Raw genomic sequence first — 23,114 nt, 5'->3', positions numbered from 1 at the left:
CACTCAGCGGGCTCCCCCTTCCTTCTCCTCCTCCTCACCCAGCGCCCGGTCCGCTCTCGGCGCCCGACCCCGCAGCCCGGGCAGCGCGAGTGCTCCCCACTGCGATGCGCCTGGAGGCTCCTTGACTCGCCCTCACACTTAATCCTGTGCAAACTTTTTACCCCGCCTGTCGGGGTGGGGGAGTGGGGGAGATTAGAAACAAGGTGTAGATATTCCTCGAAAGGGAATAAAGTGCCTAATTTTCAGGAGGAGGTGCCATTTAAAAGATTCGCCTAGCTTAGAGTTGGAACGAAAACTCTTTTTTGCACTTTTAAAAGTCCACCCAGGTAGACGTGTTTGGGAAGTTTTTTCGGCTGGGAAATGGGCTTCGCCCGTACGAACAATCCGGGGAAATCGCCTCAAGGAGGATCCTTACGCAGCATGTGGAAAAAAGTTGAGGGCAGGGGTCTGTGGCCACATTTTCCATCAAAAAGTCCCTGTTAGAGGCAGTCTAAGAAAGAGAGAGAAAGAGTGAAAAAGAAACTTTCCTATCAAAATGTTTGAATTAAGAAGTAGGGTGTACGTGTGAGGGGAAGAGGACGCTGGGCTCCAACATTTCAGAAGAAGCGCTTAAGACTTGCAAACACCCTTGGTGGGGACCTGGAACCCCGGGAGATGCCGACGAGCAGGTAAGTGGCGGCGTCCTCCCAGTGGGTGCTCTTCCCAGGCGCGAGAGTCCCGAGGCGCCGAGGAGAGGTCTGCACGCCCCGAGCTGCTCCCGCGCTCTGCAAAGTAGCCTGCGCCGGCACGAGCAGCCCGCGGCGTCGGTCTCAGGTGGCGGCGCCGAGGAAGAAAACGCTGGGGCCCGCGGCGCCGGGAGAGGGGCCGAGGCCCGGGCTCCTCCAGCCCGCCGCCCCCGGGTCCTGGCGCCCACACCCGAGAGGCTGAGCCCGGTAGCGCGCGGGAGAGCGAAGGAACCGGTTCTCCAGCACCTCGCCTCCTCCCTGCCACTCCCTCCCGAGCGCCGAGAGCGCGAGAGAAGGGCGGGGGCGCCCAGGGCAGGCCTGGAGACCCACGGCCCCCTCCGCGGCCAGGACTCGGGCTCTCCGCTCGCCTTCCTCGCCTAGCTCTGTGCCGCTTTTGCCAGCCGAGTCCCGGAGTTAGCGCGCGACCGGGGCGGGGCGGGCGGGCGGGGAGGGCGGGGTGTGGGGGGCGGGGGAGGGCGGGGGCGCGCGGAGGTAACCCCCGGCTCGCGCAGCCATTGCCCGGCTCCCTGTCACTCAGCCCGCGCGGGGCCCCCGATTGGCGGCCTAGCCCCGTTACGCACTCGCCTCGCGTTCACATACCCGGGGAGGGCAGTAGAAAGGTGATCAATCTTCATCAGGCTACATTTCCAATCACCTAAACAACCGAGCAAGACAAGCCACTCCGACAAGGTAAATCGCTTGATTTATTTAGTTTGCAAAGTGACTCTGCAGGACTTCCCAGTCCCCACTGCCTCCACGTTGCACCGGGAGTGCCGCGGCAACGCCGAGCCACCTCCCAACTCTGCCCCTCGAATTCCCCCCTTGCGGCCCCTCGGCGCGATCCCGGGCTAGGCAATGTCCTGAGAACGTGTGGGGCTTAGCAAACAAAGTGTCTGTGCAATAAAGTGAAACCCAGAGGGACACGCACAAAGCCACTGAAAAAAAGATAGAGGTGGGAAGAAGGAAGTTGGGAAAAGAAAGAAACACGGGGTCCTAGACCAGCCGCCAGGGTAATTCCAGTGCCGCTCTATTTTGCAGGTTGGCTGCCCGGCGGGTCTCTGTGAGAGATCCAGGTAGATGGTGAACGGCCCCGGCAGCTGAGGGCAGGTAAGGAGAAAGCCGCGGGGCCACCCCGGACTCCGGGAGCGCGTTGGTTACCCTTACCTCCCCCTCCTCAAATGGATCCCGGCTTCCCCGGTCCCCAGCAGGTGGGCGGGGTTGTGGGAGCGGCCTGGCTCCCCTCTTGGTGAGCTGAGGACCCCGGGGCGCTGTCGCGGCCCGCAGCCCCCTCCCCCGCCTCCTCCGAAGTAACCAAGCTGAAGTGCTAAGTTTGGAGAAAGTCTTTGAAAACTCACGCTGCAGCTTCGCAAAGCCGTCGCAGCTTTGAGTCCCATTTTCCTTCGGCCCTAGAGCCCTGGCTGCTTCCCTTCCGGTCCCCTTCCTACAAGCTGGACTCCCTCAGCCCAGGTCTTGGATCCCAGAAGACGGGGGCGGGAACGGGGCTGGGGGGAGCTTCTTTAGCTCTAACTTCTCTCCTTGAACGTCCTAGCCCGAGTCCCTGGCTTGCTTCACAGCGATCCCGCTAAGCGGGGTGTAGTGATGGCCCCCCAGGGCCCCAGGCCCAGTTTCCAGCGCCCCTCCCTGACCCCTGAGAGTGGCACCCCGGGTTCCCGGCAGCGGCGGCGGCGAGGCTTCGACCTCCCAGCTCGGGTCTGCGTGGGCTACGCCGCTGAGGCCTAGTTCTCTGTTCTCGACCGTGTCCTGGGGCCGCGGGTTCAGCTACAAGGATGGCAGCACGCGACTTGCTGCCCTCCGGCTTCACAAATCCCCGAGACCCTTTGAGGTGCTAGGCCAGTCACCCTTCACCCCCTGCTGGGCCCCTGTGGTCCGCAGCCCAGACTGGGCAGAGAGAAGGCCGGGTGCGCGCTGGCAACGAAGGACGCTGGCCGCAGCTGAGGCGCTCCCGACCTCAGGCCGCATCTTGGGGTCGCCCCCCTCTACAGTGGCCCCTTCGACGTCCTCTGGCCCTCTGCGAGGCCTGGGCCCGTTACTGCGGTTGAGGTGCGGTGGGATTTCGCGTCAGCGATCTTTCAGTGGCTGGGCACAGAGAGGTCAGCTGGAGTGGTGATTGTGGGATCTGGGGCAGGGGCGCAGCCCTGGTGACCTTTGAAGGAACTAAGTGTCCTAAGTGGACAAGAGGTTGAGGTGCAGTTAGCCCTCCACATTGGCCCTTTGTAGTCTCTACCTTTTCAAAAACACGTGAAACAAAATGAAACAACCCCTCATGCTCTGGGCGGCCTGCCGTCCGGGCACCAAGTGAACGTTTGCTTGTGCAACATGAAGCTGGCGTCTGCCGGATTCAGAATTTTGCCTGGACTTGGGAGCTTGTACACTTCGCGGTTTTGGCTCTGACCTCCCCAGCCTGGCCCTGCTTTTAACTTCTTACTCCTATGGACTCCCTACCAGTCTTTGGCTCATTCCAACCCTAGAGCCAGACGACCCAGAAAACTTTACTTTTCAAAGCAACTGTGGTTTCTGGGCTAAGGCCTTGTGGATCCCAGTTGACCACCCTGAGCAGTTCTGTAACCTGCTTTCCCTGTCTATCCCGGGGCAAGACTTGGCAGCCAAGTGGCTCCGATTGACGGTTTCCGTGTGTCTCGTGTCTTCATAGGCCAGGCCCCCAGACGCATCAGACCCTGAAGGACTGCGCGGTGGGAGCCCTGCACCGCTCCTGGCCCCGGGCCCCCTGGATCCGTCGGGGCGCCTCCACCCAGCTGTTAGCATGATGTCTTACCTCAAACAACCCCCATACGGCATGAACGGGCTGGGCCTGGCCGGGCCCGCCATGGACCTCCTGCACCCATCCGTGGGCTATCCGGGTGAGCACCAGCCCTCCCGACCCTGCCTCAGCCTCTCAAATGTTGGGGACCCCCAGACTGTTGGGTTTGAGTGCAAGCTTTGTTGCTGAGCAGGCCCAGGGAGCCGGCTGCAATACAGGGCCCACTGTCTGTTTACAATACAGGGCCCACTGCCGGCGCACGGGGCAGAGTCGTGGGCGTGTGAGGTGGCCAGGGCTGAGAAAACGCGCAATGTGCGCCTTCCCGGCCGGGTCACTGGCAACCTTTCTCCTGTTGTGGTCCCACCGCCAGCGCAGAGCTCATTTACCTGCGGATTCGCTATCCAGGGGCGGCTAGTGTTTTTCCTTTTTCCCCAACATGGAATGAGTAATCTGGACACTCGTTCGGCCCTGACAGAAAGAGCCAAACTTTCCTTATGCGAAGCGGCAGGCTGCACTGAAGGAGTATTCTTCCTCCCTAATTAAATTGTCCTCTAAATCGATGTCCTGCACCCATTTTTGCACTGCTGTAGAGGACGACTTGAGCCAAAGCCGGGGTTTCTTTTTTAGCTCCCGCTCCTTTACCTCATTTATTTTCTCCGAAAGTGTTTTTCAGGTCGTGTTTCTGCCTACCTCTTCCCCACTCCCTGTCCCCTAGCCTGTGTGTGTGTGTGTGTGTGTGTGTGTGTGTGTGCGCGCGTGTGTGTGTGTGTGTGTGCAGGGGAGGGGGGGATGTAGAAGAAGGGAGATTGTAGACTCCTCTTACTTTTTTAACCTCTGAGAGGCATAGAGAGGGGCAGCCCTCGAATCTTGGAGACACTGGCTTCTAGTCGCACATCTGCACTTTCTCCCACCTGTGGCCTCTCCGGCTCGGCCGCCCGAGGGAGTTTCTTTTATTCCCAGTTCGGCTTTCTCTTGCGAAGGCCGAGCTCTGGGCCTGCCGGGGGCCTGCCCGAGTCCTCTATCGCTGGTCCACGTGGCCACCAATGACCCGCGGCGCCCCCGCGTGTCCCCGCAGCCACTCCGCGGAAGCAGCGGCGGGAGCGCACCACCTTCACGCGTTCACAGCTGGACGTGCTCGAGGCGCTCTTCGCCAAGACTCGCTACCCTGACATCTTCATGCGGGAGGAGGTGGCGCTCAAGATCAACCTGCCGGAGTCTAGAGTCCAGGTGCGCACTCCCCGGGCTCCAGGGTCTGGGTAGGGGAGCTGAGGCTGCTCGGGGAAGGTCTAGGAAGGCTCTTGAGTAGTTCTTGAGGAGACCATCCTGTGGGGGTGGGCTTACAGACTGGGCAGCCGCTCTCGGACTCCCCCTAGCGCTGGGCCCCAGCCAGGAAAGGGGGCAAAAGTTAAAGGAAATGGCTTAGAGTCCTGGATTCCGCCCTAGCCCTAGGGCGCCTTCGGTATCGGTATCGAAAGTACTTTTTAGAATTGCGGGAGGACTAGGGAAGCTCCCGAATGTAAAGCGCCCTGAGGGCCTGACACTTGCCCCTGCTTCTTCGCCTGCCCCAGGACTTGGCAGTTTCCCGCAGAGGCCTGAATTCTGCCTCTGCCCTTGTCTTCCACCCCGGCAATCCTAGAAATGGAAGAGCGGAGATTGGCCGGAGCCTGGTGCTCTGCCTGGGTCTCATTAGACGCTTCCTCTGCTTACAGAGGATGCTAAGTGCAAAATCCTGCTGCCGGCTTTCTTATTTCTGTTTTTGGGATGAAAGAGTTCCGATGATAACGTTCGGATTCTAACTCAGAACTCTCCTCAAGAGTTTCGCTTCCTTTACTAGAAAACTTGAGAAGGGGGACCAGGAATGCAGTGCCATGTGCTGGGGCTCTCCTAGAAGAGTAACCATTCCATTTGGTTCCCCACCTGGAGCCAAAGGGCCAACGAAATCTCACCCAGGCTTCCTTCCCGAGTCCCTCAAGTACTGCCTCTGCTTAGCCTCTGGCCTTGCTCCTACCCCTACTCAAATACTCGCCCTGCCCAGTTCTGGCCTCCAGGAGCTGCCCAGTGAAACGGCTCTGGCCCTAGACTTGGTGACTGTTCCACACTCTTCGGCTCTGTACCTCTCCACTGTTGCCTGAGCTCTATTAGTAGAAAACTGGGCCTCCAAACACACACGGGGCCTCCAAACATACACGGAAGCAGCCAACAGCAGCAATTTAGAGATGGCAGAACTTCTGGGTGGGCAGACTGAAATATTCCGCCCTAGGGCAGAGTTAAGGTAGGGGTGGGGAGGTGCGCATCCCTGCTCTGGAGCCAGCTGAGGAGGGGCTTTGAGCAGAAGGATGGGGGAGGGTGGAGGAGCTGGGAACCGAGGTAGGGGGCAGGGTCTGGCCAGGCCAGAGACAGGAAGGGGCGGAGGCCTCGGTGGGAAAGGGTTGCGATATTCTGGGCGGGGAGTTGGGTCCACGGGGCGGTGGAGCAACAAGCTCCCCTAGCTCCATTTGACCCACTCTCCCCCATCCGGCCCACTGCAGGTCTGGTTCAAGAACCGCCGCGCCAAATGCCGCCAGCAGCAGCAGAGCGGCAGCGGAACCAAGAGCCGCCCAACCAAGAAGAAGTCCTCTCCAGTGCGGGAGAGCTCGGGCTCCGAAAGCAGTGGCCAATTCACGCCGCCAGCTGTGTCCAGCTCTGCCTCGTCCTCTAGCTCGGCGTCCAGCTCTTCCGCCAACCCAGCGGCTGCAGCGGCTGCGGGACTAGGTGGGAACCCGGTGGCGGCCGCGTCGTCGCTAAGTACACCAGCTGCCTCATCTATCTGGAGCCCGGCCTCCATCTCGCCAGGCTCAGCGCCCGCGTCCGTGTCGGTGCCGGAGCCACTGGCCGCGCCTAGCAACGCCTCGTGTATGCAGCGCTCGGTAGCTGCAGGTGCCGCCACCGCAGCAGCCTCTTACCCCATGTCCTACGGCCAGGGCGGCAGCTACGGCCAAGGCTACCCTACGCCCTCCTCTTCCTACTTTGGCGGCGTGGACTGCAGCTCATACCTAGCGCCCATGCACTCACATCACCACCCGCACCAGCTCAGCCCCATGGCACCCTCCTCCATGGCGGGCCACCATCATCACCACCCACATGCGCACCACCCATTGAGCCAGTCCTCAGGCCACCACCACCACCATCACCACCACCACCACCAAGGCTACGGTGGCTCGGGGCTTGCCTTCAACTCTGCCGACTGCTTGGATTACAAGGAGCCTGGCGCCGCTGCTGCTTCCTCCGCCTGGAAACTCAACTTCAACTCCCCCGACTGTCTGGACTATAAGGACCAAGCCTCATGGCGGTTCCAGGTCTTGTGAGCCCAGGAATGAAAGAGGAGAAGAAACGCAACTACCTGCGCCCTCCGTGGTCCCGATCCTGTTGCTGCTGCTGCACCGCCCGCCTTTGCCTCGTCTTCTCCAAAACTGAATTTTCACCCCCAAAAAAGATGTCCATTGCCTGCACTGCCGCCCCCATTTTTGTGCCACTTGTTTGGGGGGATGTGCAAACCCGCCCTGCCCCTTGGATGGGGGGACCGGTGCTTCGGCTTGGCCTACACATTCTATACAGGAGAGATGTATTATTTCCCCCCTTCAGCCCCTACTAAACTCCTAAGCCTCCCCTTCCAATCTTTCTGGACAGCTATTAAGCACTTGCAGCCTTCGGAGGCTCTGAGCTCTGATCCGCTGTTTGAGCCCAACACTTTAATTTATTCTTTCTGGACACTGGAGTCACTAACTGGCGTGTTTCTGCCCATTGGAGCACCCGCACACTACTCCAAATCAAAACCACTAAGAGTTCCTCCCGCGCAGACTGCCGCCCCTTCAGCTGCCCTCGATTTTGCTCCACGTCTGCCGGCCAGAGCCTCCCGGCGTTTCTTCTGCCCCAGCGGAGTGCGCTGGGGCGCGCCCGGGCTAGGCCCGCCGGAGGAGCGCGCCCCCAGCCTTCCGCGCACAGAGCCGCATCCCACCCCGCCCTGCGCTGGACTGGTTCAAGCTTCCGCCTCGGCGGGAACGCTGTACATAGTCAGGTCCGTTCCAGGGACCACTTAAACTTTTTAGTTGCTGTTGGTTGGTTGAACTGAACATGTCTTAGCACCCAGGAAACAGAACTTTAAGATATATACAGCACATATATATATATACATATATATATACACATATATAAAAAAACAAAAGCAAAAAATATTTTCCCTCTGTCCGTCCCCCTTCTGCTCTTCCTCAATCAATGGCGCTTTTTCTTTTTCAGTTGTTGCAAAGCTGCCCTGCCCTCTTCACATCTTCTCCCTCTGTGTATTTATTGAAGAGAACCGCTTGGTTTCAGGAAGCTGGGCGCGGGATATCCGAAGTGTGGAGGAAACAGACAAGTCAGGGTACAGAGGTGGGGGTTGGGCAGGGGCGCAGGGCTGAACCCCTCACCCGGTCTAAGCACAGGGTCGCAGTTCCAGTTTACAAACCTAAAACAAGAAAACCAAAACCAGGGAACAAAAAAACAAAACAAAACAAAACAAAATCCGTAGAAGTACAGCATTAGGGAAAAACAAACAAACCCAGGCCCCAAACCCAGTTCCAACTCCTCTGTCGGCTTCTCTCTTTCAACACCCTTGTTTTGTCTAGTGAGTTTTTAGTGCACCTTCGTTCTCCGAAATATGCGGAGAGCCCGCGCGCCTGTGTATCAATTTTGGCTTTGGCCGCTTCGTCCAGTAGGTGGGAAAGTAATTTGTAAATTTGATTTGTCTGATGTGAAGATCACAAATTACTTGTTGAAATGTAAGGCAGTCCCCCCCTCCTCTTTATCTACATTAATTCCCGAAAATAAATGCAAATTAATGAACGGCTTGTCAGTGTTGCTCTTCTGATTCCAGCCCCAGGTCCTGGTCTCGGGGGGCTAAAAGCGAGGGAAACTCCGTGTTAATAACCCGCGTGTTAATGACCTGCGTGAAGCTGGAGGCCAAAGGATGAGGCGGGAGGACTTGGCAAGAGAAGTCCCCAGAAACTTTCGCTTAGGGAGTGTCTCCCCCCACCCCCACCACGCCCCTCCGCGTCAGCCTGGCCTCTTCCCCCAGGCGTTTTGACCCCGCATCCCCCCTCGCCATCCAGGACAGAGACAGGTGTCAGGACTCAATTCCCGAAGCAATTCCTTTCTCTTCAGAGGCAGGAGGCTGGCACTGATTTCTTCACCCTAATTGCCTGCACCAGAAAGAAGAGGGGGAGGGGAAGAGGGTCGGGAGGCGGGAAAGGATAGCTCTGTAATGCTCTCAGAGCTGAGCCAAAAAGGAAAAGAAAGCAAAACGACAAAAAACTGATCCGTGTCCTGCATGTTGGCAGCAGACAACCTTCCTTGCTGCTGAGCTGTCCCGGGTGGCTTCACCGCGGCTGGGGAATCCGAGCCATTCCTTCCACGTGCTAAGATGTCCCTGTAAGCCCACAGCTCCTGCCAGAAGTAGCCAAATTACCTTTCTTCGCATTGTAAAGTTCCTTTAAAACATACAAACTCATAACCTGGAAAAGTCGACAAGGACGCGTTTCACTTTGGCAGGGGAAGAAGACGCCTGGCTCGCATCTGGGGGTCAGGAAGGACAGTTCCATCTCCCTCTGAGGGAAGACGGGGGTGGCAGGGTAATCCTCCCCCAGAAAACGCAGAGCCTGGAACTGTCCAGACTCTGGCCTGAAACCTCCTGGGTATAAGGCCATGAATCTGCTCAACTTGCTCACGGGCGGGAAGGAAACAAGGAAACAACGAAAAGTTTCCTGCGAAGTGACTAACATCCCCTATTTTTAAAAAATTCCGTGTGAGACCTGAGAACACACCGTGAAGCGGGGTTCGGAGAACGACCCCTCCCGCGTCACGCGCCCAGCGGGATCGCAGGGCTGCGAGCCCGGCTGTAGGAAAGCTTTCTCGGCCGCGTCCTCCCTCCGGATTCGGTAGGCCAGGCTCGGGCGCACCCTTCCCATACCAACAAACCATCTTTCCCGACTCAGCAGAGGCCCACAGGGGCGCAGCCGCTGTCCCCTCGCCCTTGGCCCAGCGGCGCCGCCCTGGCACGCCAGGCCTGAAGGCAGGGCCGGCCGGCACCACGCAGGGTCTCCCTTAGGCGGCGCCTTGGGTGAAATGCGGGGCCAAGCCTGACCTGCCTGGGTGCCCCGTGGCATCTCTGGTGCGGACCCCGCACGTGCCGGGGAGAACTGGCGGGCGGCCAGGGCGAGGAGGCTTCCAGCTTGCGCCGCACTGGCCTGGGCACCCGGGCTGCAGGGCCTTTTGGGCGCTCCCCTCAGTGACCCTGCCTCTAGCGGCCCTAGGGCCGCTTTGGCTCAGGCAGCGGCTGCCAATGCCGCTCGAGGCCCGCGGCTCCCTGAGGCGAGCTCTGCGGGGCCCAGCAGTCCTCTTGGCTGCTAAATGGAACGAAACCAGGAGACCCGGCTTTGCACTCGTTTGGACAACTGTGTGGCCTTCGGAGCAAGGTACCCAAACCCTTGGGCCTCAGTTTCGTCGCAGTTGTTATTTGAACCCACTCGGCCTGGGACGTGCCAGAGCTTCACACTTTAGGTCGCGGCTGCGGGCGGGAAGGGCAGATGCGACCCCGTGGGCCGGCCCCTCGGGGGCGTCTAGAAGCTTCGGCACCTGCACACTAAGGCCAGAGGGGGCTGGCAGCCAGGCACACCGAGGCCGGGCCGGAGTTCCCGCCCGGGGAACCAAGCTTCGAAAACAGGCACGTGCTTCTCCCAGGGCCTCCCGGCAGTTGCTGAAACCCCACGGCGCTGAGTGGAAACCGGAAGAGGGAAGGCGCCCAGGGCCTGCCGGGCCGCGGCGCCACCTCAGACTGCCGGGACGCTGGAGCGTGGGGGAGTGGGGTGAGTGCGCCGCCGGGCCGGGGGCGGCGGGGGACGGCGGGAGGTGGCCAGGCCCGGCAGGGTGAGGGCGCTGGCGTTGGCCGAGAGTCCCTGGGCAGCGGCGGCGGGAACGCGGAAGGTCCCCCCCACCCCCATCCCCACCCCCACCCCCACCCCGGGCCGGCCACCTGTTGACAGGCAGGTTCTCTGAGAACCGACTTCAGCTCGCCCTTCTGTCCAGGAAGTTTGTTCGGTTTGGGTTTGGGTGTTCGTGACACAATTGGAGCAACTAGAATTGAAGCAACTTCAGGAGATTTAGCAACCCGCGAAAATTTAGCAACGTTCAGACGTCAACAGTTTTCTTTCTTTGAGTGGTCAACGAAAACTTGACGTTTTCTACTCATACCTTGTATTCTCTGCTTATACTGTAGGGGCAAAAAAGTCTACTCTTAGACGAACGTGTGTGAAGTGCTTTAAGGGTAAGGGATGGGTCATATTTATGATTTTAAAGATTGCTTTTAATCTTAAAACTCTCTCAAGGGCACTGCTTCAATTTGCTGAAGTTCTGAACAGATTCGGTGAAGTAACCTCGTTTGTTGAGCCTTTCTGTAATTTTTTATACCAGTTATTGAGGATATATAGAGACAATATTTCTCTAATTCATTACTGGGGTTGTTTTTTTTTTTTTTTGAGAAAAAAATCTTAAAGCTACAGGGTATTAAACGTAAGGGGGAATCTGATTCATAAGAAAAACAGGTAAAAACCTTAAGACGCTGGATGTCAGCAAATTCATTTCTGCTAAATTACAGAGACCAAAAAACGGAGTGGTTTCATTTCTTGTATCAAAAGAAAATTACTAGTTTTTAATGTATTTTGTGCAAAATAGCAATTTCCACAGCTAAATTGTGATTTTTTTTCAATTGTGAAAATATAAATTCACTACTCGCTCTGGCAGAATTAATTAATGTTAATGATGTCATTAGTGCCTGATGACAAGCACTAAGGTTTTCTTTAGAGGTAAAGAAATAAAATCTATCTGATATATAAATGTTGTTATTATACACATTATTGGTAAAGAGAATCTGTATCATTACTATTCAAGACCAAAAAATCACTTGGCTTCTGATGCAGAATTAATTTAAGAACAGCAACAAGATATTTTTATAAAATTCCCTAATTAAAAACAGAATAAGTTCTCAATAAGTTATTCTATATTTTTCACACGTTCTCTCCCTTCCCCCATGCATTTTCATGTTTAAAATGAAAATGAAAAAAACCCTCAATAAATATTTATATTAAACAATACTTGAATTAAAACCCATCACATTTTAAATGAATACTAAATAATAACAATGTCTTGCCTATTTGACAACAAGAAAACATCTTCATTAAGGAAAGAATCTGTTTTAAATAAATGTTTGGGTGTCTGGACTGTACTTTTTTGAAAACCAGAAGCTTTTTTGGCTGTGTTTAATAGATGGTTCCTGAGAAAGCAATTATGCCTCTTAATTATCCTGTTGATATTTACTGATATCTAAAAAAAGAATTGAATTTTTGTGTGTGTGGAGGAGGGGAACATGCCATTTTGATCTCATGATTCTTCAATCATGTTTTAAAACTGAGTTGGATTTTACTTAAAACACATTAGGTGCAGTTCCTCAAAAGTTTTAAAAATCAAAAATATTTGCCAAAAAATCCAGTAATTTAGGTGAAATGGCAGTTACATGATACAGCCAAAATTGACACTGCTTTTAAATATATCTAGTTTTTTTCTTAGGAAACAAATAGAGCAAAGAAGTGTATAGTGTGCTTAAAACTAAAATGCGTATCACTCTAATTTATGAAATTGTACACTTTTGTTTCTAAAACTATTACTTGAAAGATAGGGATACGCTTAAAATATGTTGGAGTTCCTTCTAACCAAATAGGACTTAGGCTCCATTTAATCAATGATGGTCCATCGACATTGAAACATTGGAAATCTATGGTGTTTCTAAAAATTGTGCCTCTTTTACCTCCTTTGAATCCTTTACTTGGTGACTAATATAACTAAAGGGACAAAACTGCATTCCTTTCCAATGGTCGCAAATACTTTTTTACAAAGGTTCATCTTTACTAAACAGATTATGAAAGCTATTTTAGAAAATTTTAGAAATTCTTTTAAAGTGGATTGTAAATTAGGATTTAAGGAACTTGAGTCAAAACATTTTCAGGATTGGAGTATAAATAGATCATAACTAATCTTTACACTCGGGGTAAAAAATAAAATGTAAGAATAAATGATCTCTGATTCAGCTTCTAAAGAGCGTATAAAACATTTGGTGTCTAAAGAATGTATAAACATTTTCAGTACACAAATATTCTCATGTATGTTTAGCGCTCTAAATGCTTGTAAGATACATCATCTATCATAGTTATTTCAATAGGAATCATATTTTATTTTTAAAATTTGTTTTAAAAATTTTTCTGTGAAATATACAAAAGCAATTAAAAAGATTTGTACACTGCAAGGAATAAAATATACATGGAGCAACACGTTTTTAACAAATACTTTGAAAAGTAGATTTGTTGTTGGTTACAATATAAGTGTTTAAATTTGATGTTGCATAAAATATATCTTCATGTTTGGGGGATTTGTTAAATCTTTTAGAGTAGTTACTGCTACTACATAGGGACACTTTTTAAGGGAGAAAAACACTTTAAATCATAAGATAAAAAAATCTATAGGCCTTTGTAAATTCATAGGGTTTTTCTTGGGTGGAAGAGATGTGCTTTATGTCTATTTGTATTTTTTATAAACGAGCACCCAGATAATCTACCTTCTTGTTTCTCAAGCATGAATATTTGACCTCATCCAGAGCTATTGCGTCAAATCTTGATTTCATTGCTGGTGTTTCATTGCTCAAATCCATGTTTCTAGCCCAGACTTCTCTGTTAGACTTTGGATACCATACGTGTACATGAACTAAATAGAGGCTATTGAACTTAAGCCCTTAGGGAAGTTAATGATATGATGTCTGGGACTTGCTTCAAAATAGTCAAAGAAGAGAGAGAGTAGGTCAAAAATAGAAGAAATAAGATTAGCCTTGAGTTGATAATTTTTGAAACTGAGGGAGAGAACTAAGACTTTATTATACTATGCTTCTGTAGATTTAAATTTCTTTCTCTACTGTGAATAAAAGATATTTTATTAGTTCATCAAAAGTAGTCTTTGTAGTAGATTGAAAAAAATTGTGCTTCCCATGCTTTGGTGTTTGTACAATATTATTCACATATATTGTTTTCTTTAATTTGCCCAAGTCTTGTGAAGTTGGCAATGGTAAAGTGAGACTAAGTGGTTTGGTCACTTATTCAAGGTTGCATTATTGGTAGGTAGCAGATCTTGGTACTCAGTCTTCAGATTCCATTCTCATTTGCTCTAAGAGGTACCTAAATTTTTAAGTATATTAACAAACATTAATTTTAAAATACATATCATTTGAGAATCTGATTGCCAGATTAATATTAACAAAACATGCTTCATCTAAATTCAAGTTGTAAAAATTTGAGTTTTGGTCATTGAAAATTATTTCTTGGGATGTTCTTACCTTTCTGTTTCTGGGCATCACTTAAATTTCATTTTAATGAGTTTTCTGAGACATATTAACATTAATTGAGGAGACTAGTGTGATACCAAGTCTCATCTTTCTATTTTCCCCATTAATTCCTTATTAATTTTAATTTCTTACTAATTTTCATTTCTAAGTAATTAAAAAATTTCTTATTGGTGGGTTCGTATTTATGAGTGGTGTTTTCTGTTCTTGACTGAGCCTTCTTTGCTCAGAGTATTGCTACATTATAGGAGTTCTAATCCAGAGAATAAGTTTAAACCGGATATGGAGTTGGGATTAGATTAGTGGCTCTGTATTTGAGGCTTAATTTATGTGTAAGTAAACATTAAGGTTTTTTTTTCCCCTAACTACACTAACTTGGAAACATCTATTTTTGAGTTTTGAAGCTTGTAGCGTGATTTTTAAAATCTCACTAATGGCAAATCCTTGTCTTTTTGGGTAAATTTTATTTTTCAGAGCTAAGTCTGGAAATTAAGAAATGGGTTAACAAGTTGGGTGGCAGAGATCACATCACTATAGGTCTCCTTTATTGAAAAGCAAAGAGCAGAAGTCTTGTTTAAGTTGTACTTTTATTCTTCAGGTTTTTTTAAACCCTTATTTTATGATTCTATTCATCCTAATGACTTCTTCAGTCTTCCCCTTACTTGATGTGAAAAATAAACGTTGTCTATTCATGTTTATTATGTTTAGAGAAAATAAATAGCACCTATTTTCTCCCTGTATTTTCTCAGTTGAGGTATAAGCTTTATCGTGTACTCAGCTCAGCACCTGATAATCCTGCATACCTTTTATTTGAACTGTTTATTAGGAACTGAGATTTTTCTTTATCCTGAGATTGTATTCCAATTAATAAGTCAGCTAAACCTTTTATCCCAAGAGAGATTAGAAATCAACGGGGTTCCTAATGCTAAGAGAAACCTAAGAGGTTGCACTAAGTTTTCCTGTACTCTCAGGCCTTGGCACAGTGCCAGGCACAAGGTAGGACTCAACAGTGTTTATTGAGTGAATTAAAGAGTGAAGCCCAGTCATCAGCCATGAAGCAGATTTATATGTAATTCTTCTCAGATACAGAATTGCCTTTGTTTCTTTGTGATTTTTAAAGTTAGTTTTGAATGCATTTGATAGCATCCTTTCTTAATCTCTTTTGATCATCCTTAGAAATAAGACTTTTTTGGTTCTCACTATCACATCTCTTTCAAAATTTATTTCATTAAAATTTTATGTTATAAAATTATTTAAAAGTTTATAAAATGTATATGTACATTTTATCAAATGGTTATCAACTTAACACCATGTAATCACTACCCCCACTTCAAGGAATAGAATATTATTGGGACCACAGAATTTTTTAGGTTATCCTTTATCCATCATAATCTCTTCTGTCTCCCCAGGGGTAACTGCTCTTCTGTTGTTTGTGTTACTGACACTCCTTTACTTACCATGAGGTTATGTCCCAATAAACCCATAGTAAGTTAAAAATATCGTAAGTTTATTGGCTAGAGTCAAATAAAAAAAGAAGAAAATATTGTAAGTCAAAAACACGTTTAATATATCTACCAAGCATCATAGCTTAGCTTAACCTACCTTAAATGTGCGAAAAGCACTTATATTAACCTACAGTTGGGCAAAATAACCTAACAGAAAGCCTATTTTATAATAAACTGTTGAATATCTCACACAATTTATTGAGAACTGTACTAAAAGTGAAAACCCAAATGAATACACGGGAACTTAACATATGGTTTCTACTGAATGTGTATTGCTTTTGCACCATCATAAAGTTGAAAAATCCTAAACTGAACCATTGTAAGTTGGGAACTGTCTATAATTTTTTCTTGCATTTCTTTTCTATCTTAACCACCTCTGTATATATTCCTAAACAATTATAGATCTATTTAGCCAGTTTTGAATTTTATAAGAATGAAATTATATTGTATTATCTTTGTAACTATTTTCACTTAACATTGTAATGTTTATAATTATGTGTCTGTAGCTTGTTGATTTTTATTGCTGTATGTTGTATAATATTACATAGTGTGACTATATCAAAATTTATCTGTTTTACTGTTGATAGGTGTTTGGGTTGTTTCCAGTTTGGGACAGTTATAATGGTGCCACTCTGAACATTCTTTCATGCATATCCTGATGCATATAAGAATGCAGGTCTCTAGGATATGTTCTAGGAGTAAAGTTTCTGAGCCATAAGACATGTATATATTGACTAAATACTGGCATAATTTTCCAAATTGGTTGTGTTAGTTCATGTTCTCAAATAGTGAATGAGAATTCTAATTACTCCCTATCTTTGCCAGAGTTTAGTATTGTTAGACTTTAAAAATTTTGTCTCTCTGTTGGGTGTGTAGTAATATCTCGTTGTGGTTTTAATTTGTATTTTCTTGATTACTGATGAGATTGAGCCCCTTTTCATATGTTTGTTGTCTATTTTTATTTCTTCTTTTGTAAAGTGCCTATTCTTATATTTGCCTTGGTCTTTTTTTTCTATTAGATTGTCTGCCTTTTCTCTGATTTGTAAGAGCTCCTTGTCTGTTCTGCATATTAGTCCTTTGTCAGTTATATGTGTTGCAGATATTTTCCCCACTTTGTGGATTGCACTTTCACTCTTAGCTGAATTTGTTAAATTTTTTCTTTCTGATTGGTTTTTTATATGTCTTGTTTAGGGAGTCCTTTCTTACCTCATGATCATGAAAATATTTCTCTATATTTTCTTATAAAAGATTTCTTTTAAAAGTTTTGCCTTAAATATTTATCATCTGACTTTTGTGTGAGTGAAGTATTTGGCAATGGTTCCTCCTGTTCCTTCTTGAAACTTCATCTGCTCACATGACTGCAAATATCATCTTTATGTTGCTAATTCCAAAACTCTGTATTTTTTGGTATCGACTACATTCCTTAGCTGAGACCCTTATTTCTAGCTGCCTCCTGGATCTCTCCACTTGAATCCAATCGATAACACAACGAATTTGGAAAATATCTGCTACACTGAGCTCATTTGTTTAATCCTTGCTTTCTGTTTAGATTAAATCATCATGTAAGCCAAAGTACATTGTAGAATCTTTGAGATTTTTCGCCTTTCCTTCCCCATCCACATAGCCATCATGTCCAGGTGATGCTACTTTTGAAATACATCTCAACTCCATTCTTCTTTTCCTTCTCTCCAGTTCTACCACTACTGCTGAGAGTTCCACCTAGTCTAGTACAATAGCTTCCTAATTGGTTTTCCTGCCTTCCTTCTATCCCCCTTCTGTAGTCAGTCATTCACACTGCCACAGAGTTTTCTTTCTAAGACAAATCACACCTCTTTCCTGCTTTTATGGCTTTTCATTGCCTTCATTTTAACAAAAAGTTTAAATCTTTCACGTGGCTTCTACCATTACTCTGCGGGAATCTCATGTTTTAGCCACACCAGCCTACTTATTGTTTCCCAAAGAAGCTGCGTACTTTCATTATGCCTTTTTTCATGTTGTTCCCTCTGCTTGGAGTAGTCTTCCTTCTACCTCTTCCCACTGGGAAAATCCTATTCCTTCCATCACCATTCCCAGACAAAATTAATCACTCCTGCCTCTGGGCTTCCCATAACACTTTCTTCATATCTTTATTGCAGTACTTATCATACTGCTTTATAGTTGTTAGTTTATGTACCTGTCTCTCATGCTATAGATTTTGAGGTCTTTCAAGGCAGAGAATATGTTTTGGTAATATTTTTATTCTTAGTACCTAGCAGTGCCTGATACATAATAGTACTAAAACATACTTGAATTAAATTTAAAAATTCTGCTAATCTTAAAAAAGAAAATAGAAATATATGCATTGACTAAAAGGTCATGAGTAGAGAAAAATGTTGATGAAAGAGTACAATATCAATGTTTCTAAACTGTTTTAGAAAAGATTCATATCCATTACCTATTCTGAAGTTGATTAAAGCTGTTGTGTTTTGCTATACCATAATCTCAGCTTAATTAGTTATCTGGGCTGTTTTATGTGGGTGGGTTCTAGCTAAAAAGATTACAGCGTACTGCTCTGGCTCAATGCTAATGAAGGGGCAAAAATAATCTTAAAAGAACAAATAAAATTGACTGAACTCTCATTGTTAAAAGGATGACTTGTTTCAAACAGACTTAGAATACAAAGTTAGTTAAAAATTAGTTTTAAAAAAGTAAGAAATTTGCAACACTGTTGGAGAAATGTGTGTTTTTGTTTTTCAGAGAACACATTAATGAGCACAGTCTAGCCTATTACAAGTGTTATGATACTGATGAATATATTTGTTTTGACAGTGCTTGCTAACGTCTAGTCTGGAAGGTGCTGAAATTAGGTACTCCTTGGGTTTAATCATAATGGTGATAGGTTAACAGTTTCTACATGTGATAATTTTGCAGACTTCTACAAAATATAAAACCTCTGGTGACTAGAGTCCAAATATTTACTTAAGGCTCACACAGCACATACAAAACAATTGAATTGTGGTTAGACAATTTTTTACTGTTCATCTGGAGGAAGCAGGGTTAGTAGCGTTTGATAACGTTATCTTTCTCTCTTTTCATGTTAGCTTATTTGTCATATGCACAAGAATACTCTGAATATAAAATGTTCTTAATAGAGGAAATTTAAGAGAAAATTGATTTTTCATTAAGATATTATATATTATTTACATTTGGAATTCGGATTGAAGTAGATCGTTATAGAAACTTGAAAAAGTTTGTCTTCTATGTCTGCAGATCAGTATCTTCTGATAATTATATAGATTTTGAAATAAATCAGTCCCTAATCATAAAAGCAACTTTTAGATAAACATGGTCAACTGAATACATGTGTTCGTTTTTACTCTGTCATGAAAACACAGTAAAATGAAAGTCAAGGAATAAAAAAAGGCATAAACTCCATAAGGACAAAGGGAACATGAAAGGAGACATCAACAGAATTCTGGAAGCTGGATTGTTAGTGGGTGAGTGATAACTAACTTAGTAAAGAAAGCTGAATCCCTGACTGTGCAGCTACTTTCTACCTGCCACACCTGGCTAGCCGGGATAGCAAATAATAGCCAATGGCTGTGCAGATATTGGTGGTTCCAAGCAAGTGGTCAGCATGAAATTAGGGGGGACCAGAGCTGTCTTGAGATGATCTCATTGTAACACACATGCCTACATTTTTGAGCCTACAAATAACTGAACATTATAGATGCAGTATGCTATGTAAGCATGTTATGAATTATGTTTGATTATGGGAGTAGGATGATGGTATCTAAGGAAGAACCTCAGTGGCTGTGTTAATTCAGCAAGAGTAACTGTGGAAACATAACATCTGGACCTGCACTGTCCATTATGGTAGCCATTAGCCATATGTGGCTTTTGAGCACTTGAAATGTGGCTAGTCTGAATCGAGATGCAATGTAAGTATACAACTCTTCCTAGTTTTCAAGGACTGAGTATAAAAAAAAGAGAATGTGACATCTCATTAACTTTTATGTTAATTGCTTTTGAAAAAATATCTTGGATATACTGGTTAAATCAAATATATTACTAAAAATAATTTCACTAGTTTCTTTACTTTTCTAATGTATATTTTAGAACATTTTAAATTATGTATGTGGCTCCTGTATTTTTCTTTAATTCACCTCTGAATAGAGATATTGATCCCTAAGACGGCTGGTATGGTTTTCTGGTCTGTCTCTTACAGGGACAGAAAGAACTCTAAATGGGGACCCCATGCATACTCTATAGTACATCTGAGTATCACCGAAAGTGCTACAAATATGTACTTTTGGCAAACTACAAAACTAATAGCATTGTGAGTTGTGAGTCTCTTAACTGAATAAAAGGTAATTGCCTACAGTTATCAATAGACCTCTTGCTGAAATTGTTAATTTTCTTGAATGTTACCCACCTGTCAATGCCTCTGTAGCACAATTCCTCCCTTGAATCTATGTGACTTCTTTTTTGTACCTGATTATTGAATGCCAAAAGAGAAAACCTCACAGCTGAGCAGACAGGATTCCATAGAGGCACTGTTGCCAACCTGGCCTTGGATTCTCAAGCTTTTTAACAATCTTTCCAATGTTTCTGTGTTTTTCTAATCATTTCTCTCTTTTTTTGAGACAGGGTTTCACTCTGCCACCTGGGCTGGAGTGCAGTGGCACAACCATAGCCCACTGTAGCTTTGACCTCGTGGGCTCAAGCAGTCCTCCCACTTAAGCCCCCCAAGTAGCGGGGACTACAGGCTCATGTCACCATGCCTAGCTAATTAAAAAAATTTTTGTAGAAACAAGATCTCACTATGTTGCCCAGGCTGCTCTTGCACTCCTGAGCTCAAGTGATCCTCCTACCTTGGTATCCCAAAGTGCTGGGATTACAGGTGTAAGCCACCTTGCCCAGCCTCTAGTCATCTCTTTAACCTAGTCTTCATGGTGGCCATTAAAACCCCCTCTATTCTTCTTAAACCCTCTATCCTTTTTCTTAGCGGATCACCTTACTTTCTACTTTACTAAGAAAATACTGTAGAAGGCATCAGAGAGGAATTCCCTTGTCTTTCAGCAACCATACCTGCAATCTTATCTCTACTCATGTATTAGTCAGGGTTCTCTAGAGGGACAGAACTAATGGTATATATATATATATATATATATATATATATGTATGTATGTATATGTGTGTGTGTGTGTGTGTATATATGAGTTTATTAAGTATGAACTTACACGATTGCAAGGTCCCACAATAGACCATCTGCAGGCTGAGGAGCAAGGAGAGCCAGTCCGAGTTCCAAAACTGAAGAACTTGGAGTCCGATATTCGAGGGCAGGAAGTATCTGACACAGGAGAAAGATGTAGGCTGGGGGGCTAGGCCAGTCTCTCTTTTCACATTTTTATCCCTGATTATATACTAGCTGCACTGGCAGCTGATCAGATTGTGCCCACCCAGATTAAGGGTGGGTCTACCTTTCCCAGCCCACTGACTCAAATGTTAATCTCATTTTGCAACACCTTCACAGACACTTCCAGGATCAATACTTTGTATCCTTCAATTCAATCAAGTTGACACTCAGTATTAACCATCACAGTTCATAACCATTCCTTTACTTCTGTCAAATGTTAGGCACAGTGATTCTCTTCTGTCTGAAGTTAATCTCTGATTCTGTATTCTTGCTCTTATCCCCTTAAGCTTCCTCAGAGGCTTCTTTTGTCATCTTCAGTTTCTTTCTCCCTCGTTACTGGGTTTATCCCAACAGAACTTAAAGATGCACCGACCTCTGCCATCTTTAAAAATCCTCTCTTGATCCTTTGTCCTCCTATACTTACTACTAGGTCTTCTTCTAACAGCTGAGCTTCTAGAAGAAATTGCCTACTCACTGTTTCTATGTCATCACCTTCTGTTTATATCTTAATTCACTGCAGTAAAGCTTCTCCCCAAGACTGCTTTTGCCAAAGCCAATAATTATATGTCTAAGATCCAAGGGGACAATTCTTAGTCTTAATCATATTTAACTCCTCAATAGCATTTGATACTAGCAGTCATTTTATCTTCTATGAAACACCTTTTCCCCCCAGGTTTTGGGATTCTCTAGTCTTGCAGTTTTTTTTTTCTTCTTAGTCTGCTTTGTGGCTACTTCTTTTCTGCTTATGCATTAAATGTTGTTTTTCCTCAAGACTCCTTCCCCGGGCTGTCTTCTCAGTTTACATACCCTCTGTGGGTAATTCATCTACTCCTATGTTTTCAGTTGCTCTGCATATGTGTTTTCAGCCTTAATCTCTGACCCAATTTCTATCTGCATGATGCACATACAATGGTACCTACGCTACCACATCTGCTCCTTGTACTTTATCCTCTATCTCGGTGAATAACAACTCTATGAACCCCTGACCACAAGAAGGAAACCAGAAGGTTATCTACGTTCCATCCACCTTGGTCCTTCTTCAATTTCCATTGTTAGTTACTCAACAAATTCAGTTCATTTTTATCACTTAACAGGTCTTAATTCTACTTACCTGTCTATATTCCAAATACAAAATGCCTCTATAATCTCTCGCCTAGTCTGTTCCAATAACCTCCTTACTGGTTACGCTTTCCTCAATCCTGATCCTGTACATAAAACCTGTGGTAGTTACTTTCCAAAGATTGCCCCCAATGAATCACATCTTCCAGGATTTATGCCCTTGTGTGGTTCCCTCCCATATTGAATCTGAGCTGACCTTGTCACTCACTCTAAGTAATATGGTAGAAGGGATGCTGTGCCAGTTCCAGGGCCTCCGCCATAGAGCAAAAGTTGAATGCTTGATAGCTTTAACTTTTGCACCTAAAGTGCCTCATAGTAAGTCTCCAGCTCCCCTGCTGGAGGACTAGAAAGTGGAAAGAGTGTGCCTGAAACTAGATGGAAGAAGAGAAGGGCTCAGGCATCCCGGTACCCCAGGTGAATCTAGCCTTCTAGATGTCCCTGACAAGATGCCATATGTGTTAGAGAGCCATCTTTGATGTTCCACATCTGTAAAACCCCCAGATGACTTCAGCCTCAGGCAGCATCATGTGGAGTTATAGAACTGTCTAACTGAGCCTAATCAATCCACAGAATAATGACAAATAACAAAATGGTTGTTGTTTTAAACCACTAAACATTGTGGTGGTTTATTTCACAATAGGTAAAGCCAAAACTAAACCTCTCTCTGTTGTACTTACTACTCCAGTCTCATCTCTGACAGTTTACCCTTTGACACTTTAAGATATACCTTCACTAAGCTGCTTGAAGTTCCCCGAATCCCCTCTGCCTTTTCTTCTAGGCTTTTTGTTCCCACTGTTAGAAACATTTTCTTTTCTTTTTTTCAGACAGGGTCTCGCTTTGTCACCCAGGCTGGAGTACAGTGGTGCAATCATGGCTCACTGTAGCCTTGAACTCCTGGGCTCAGGTGATCTGCCTGCCTTAGCCTCCTAAGTATCTGGGACTACAGGCATGCACCACCATGCCTGGCTAAGTTTTGAATTATTTGTAGAGACAGGGTCTCGCTATGTTGCCCAGAGTGGTTTTGAACTCCTAGCCTCAAGTGATCCTCCTGCCTAGGCCTCTCAAAGTGCTGGGAATACAGGCGCGAGCTCCCACACCTGGCCTAGAAACATTTTCTCATTTAACTTATAACCCTTGCCCT

General features: G+C 46.4%; 1 protein-coding gene across 2 annotated transcripts; it reads left to right on the top strand.

Annotated features, from left to right (window-relative positions):
• Nucleotides 1–1,222: 1,222 nt before the first annotated feature.
• On the top strand, nt 1,223–6,876 carry OTX1 (orthodenticle homeobox 1). 2 transcript variants are annotated; one of them, XM_002811982.5, is made up of 5 exons: nt 1,223–1,415; nt 1,764–1,832; nt 3,397–3,604; nt 4,580–4,731; nt 6,033–6,876. In XM_002811982.5, the coding sequence occupies exons 3-5, from the start codon at nt 3,508–3,510 to the stop codon at nt 6,846–6,848; spliced, it is 1,065 nt and encodes a 354-aa protein (XP_002812028.2). In that variant the 5' UTR covers nt 1,223–1,415; nt 1,764–1,832; nt 3,397–3,507; the 3' UTR covers nt 6,849–6,876. The 2 variants fall into 2 exon arrangements, with proteins under 2 accessions (XP_002812028.2, XP_054403481.1); XM_054547506.2 differs by lacking the exon at nt 1,223–1,415 and having other exon boundaries at nt 1,423–1,832.
• The last annotated feature ends 16,238 nt before the right edge of the window (nt 6,877–23,114 follow it).

Source organism: Pongo abelii, chromosome 12, assembly GCF_028885655.2.
Source record: "Pongo abelii isolate AG06213 chromosome 12, NHGRI_mPonAbe1-v2.0_pri, whole genome shotgun sequence".
Classification (NCBI taxonomy): Eukaryota; Metazoa; Chordata; class Mammalia; order Primates; family Hominidae; genus Pongo; species Pongo abelii.
Note: the sequence above shows the minus strand (reverse complement) of the source record. Positions and strands in the feature narration are given on the sequence as shown.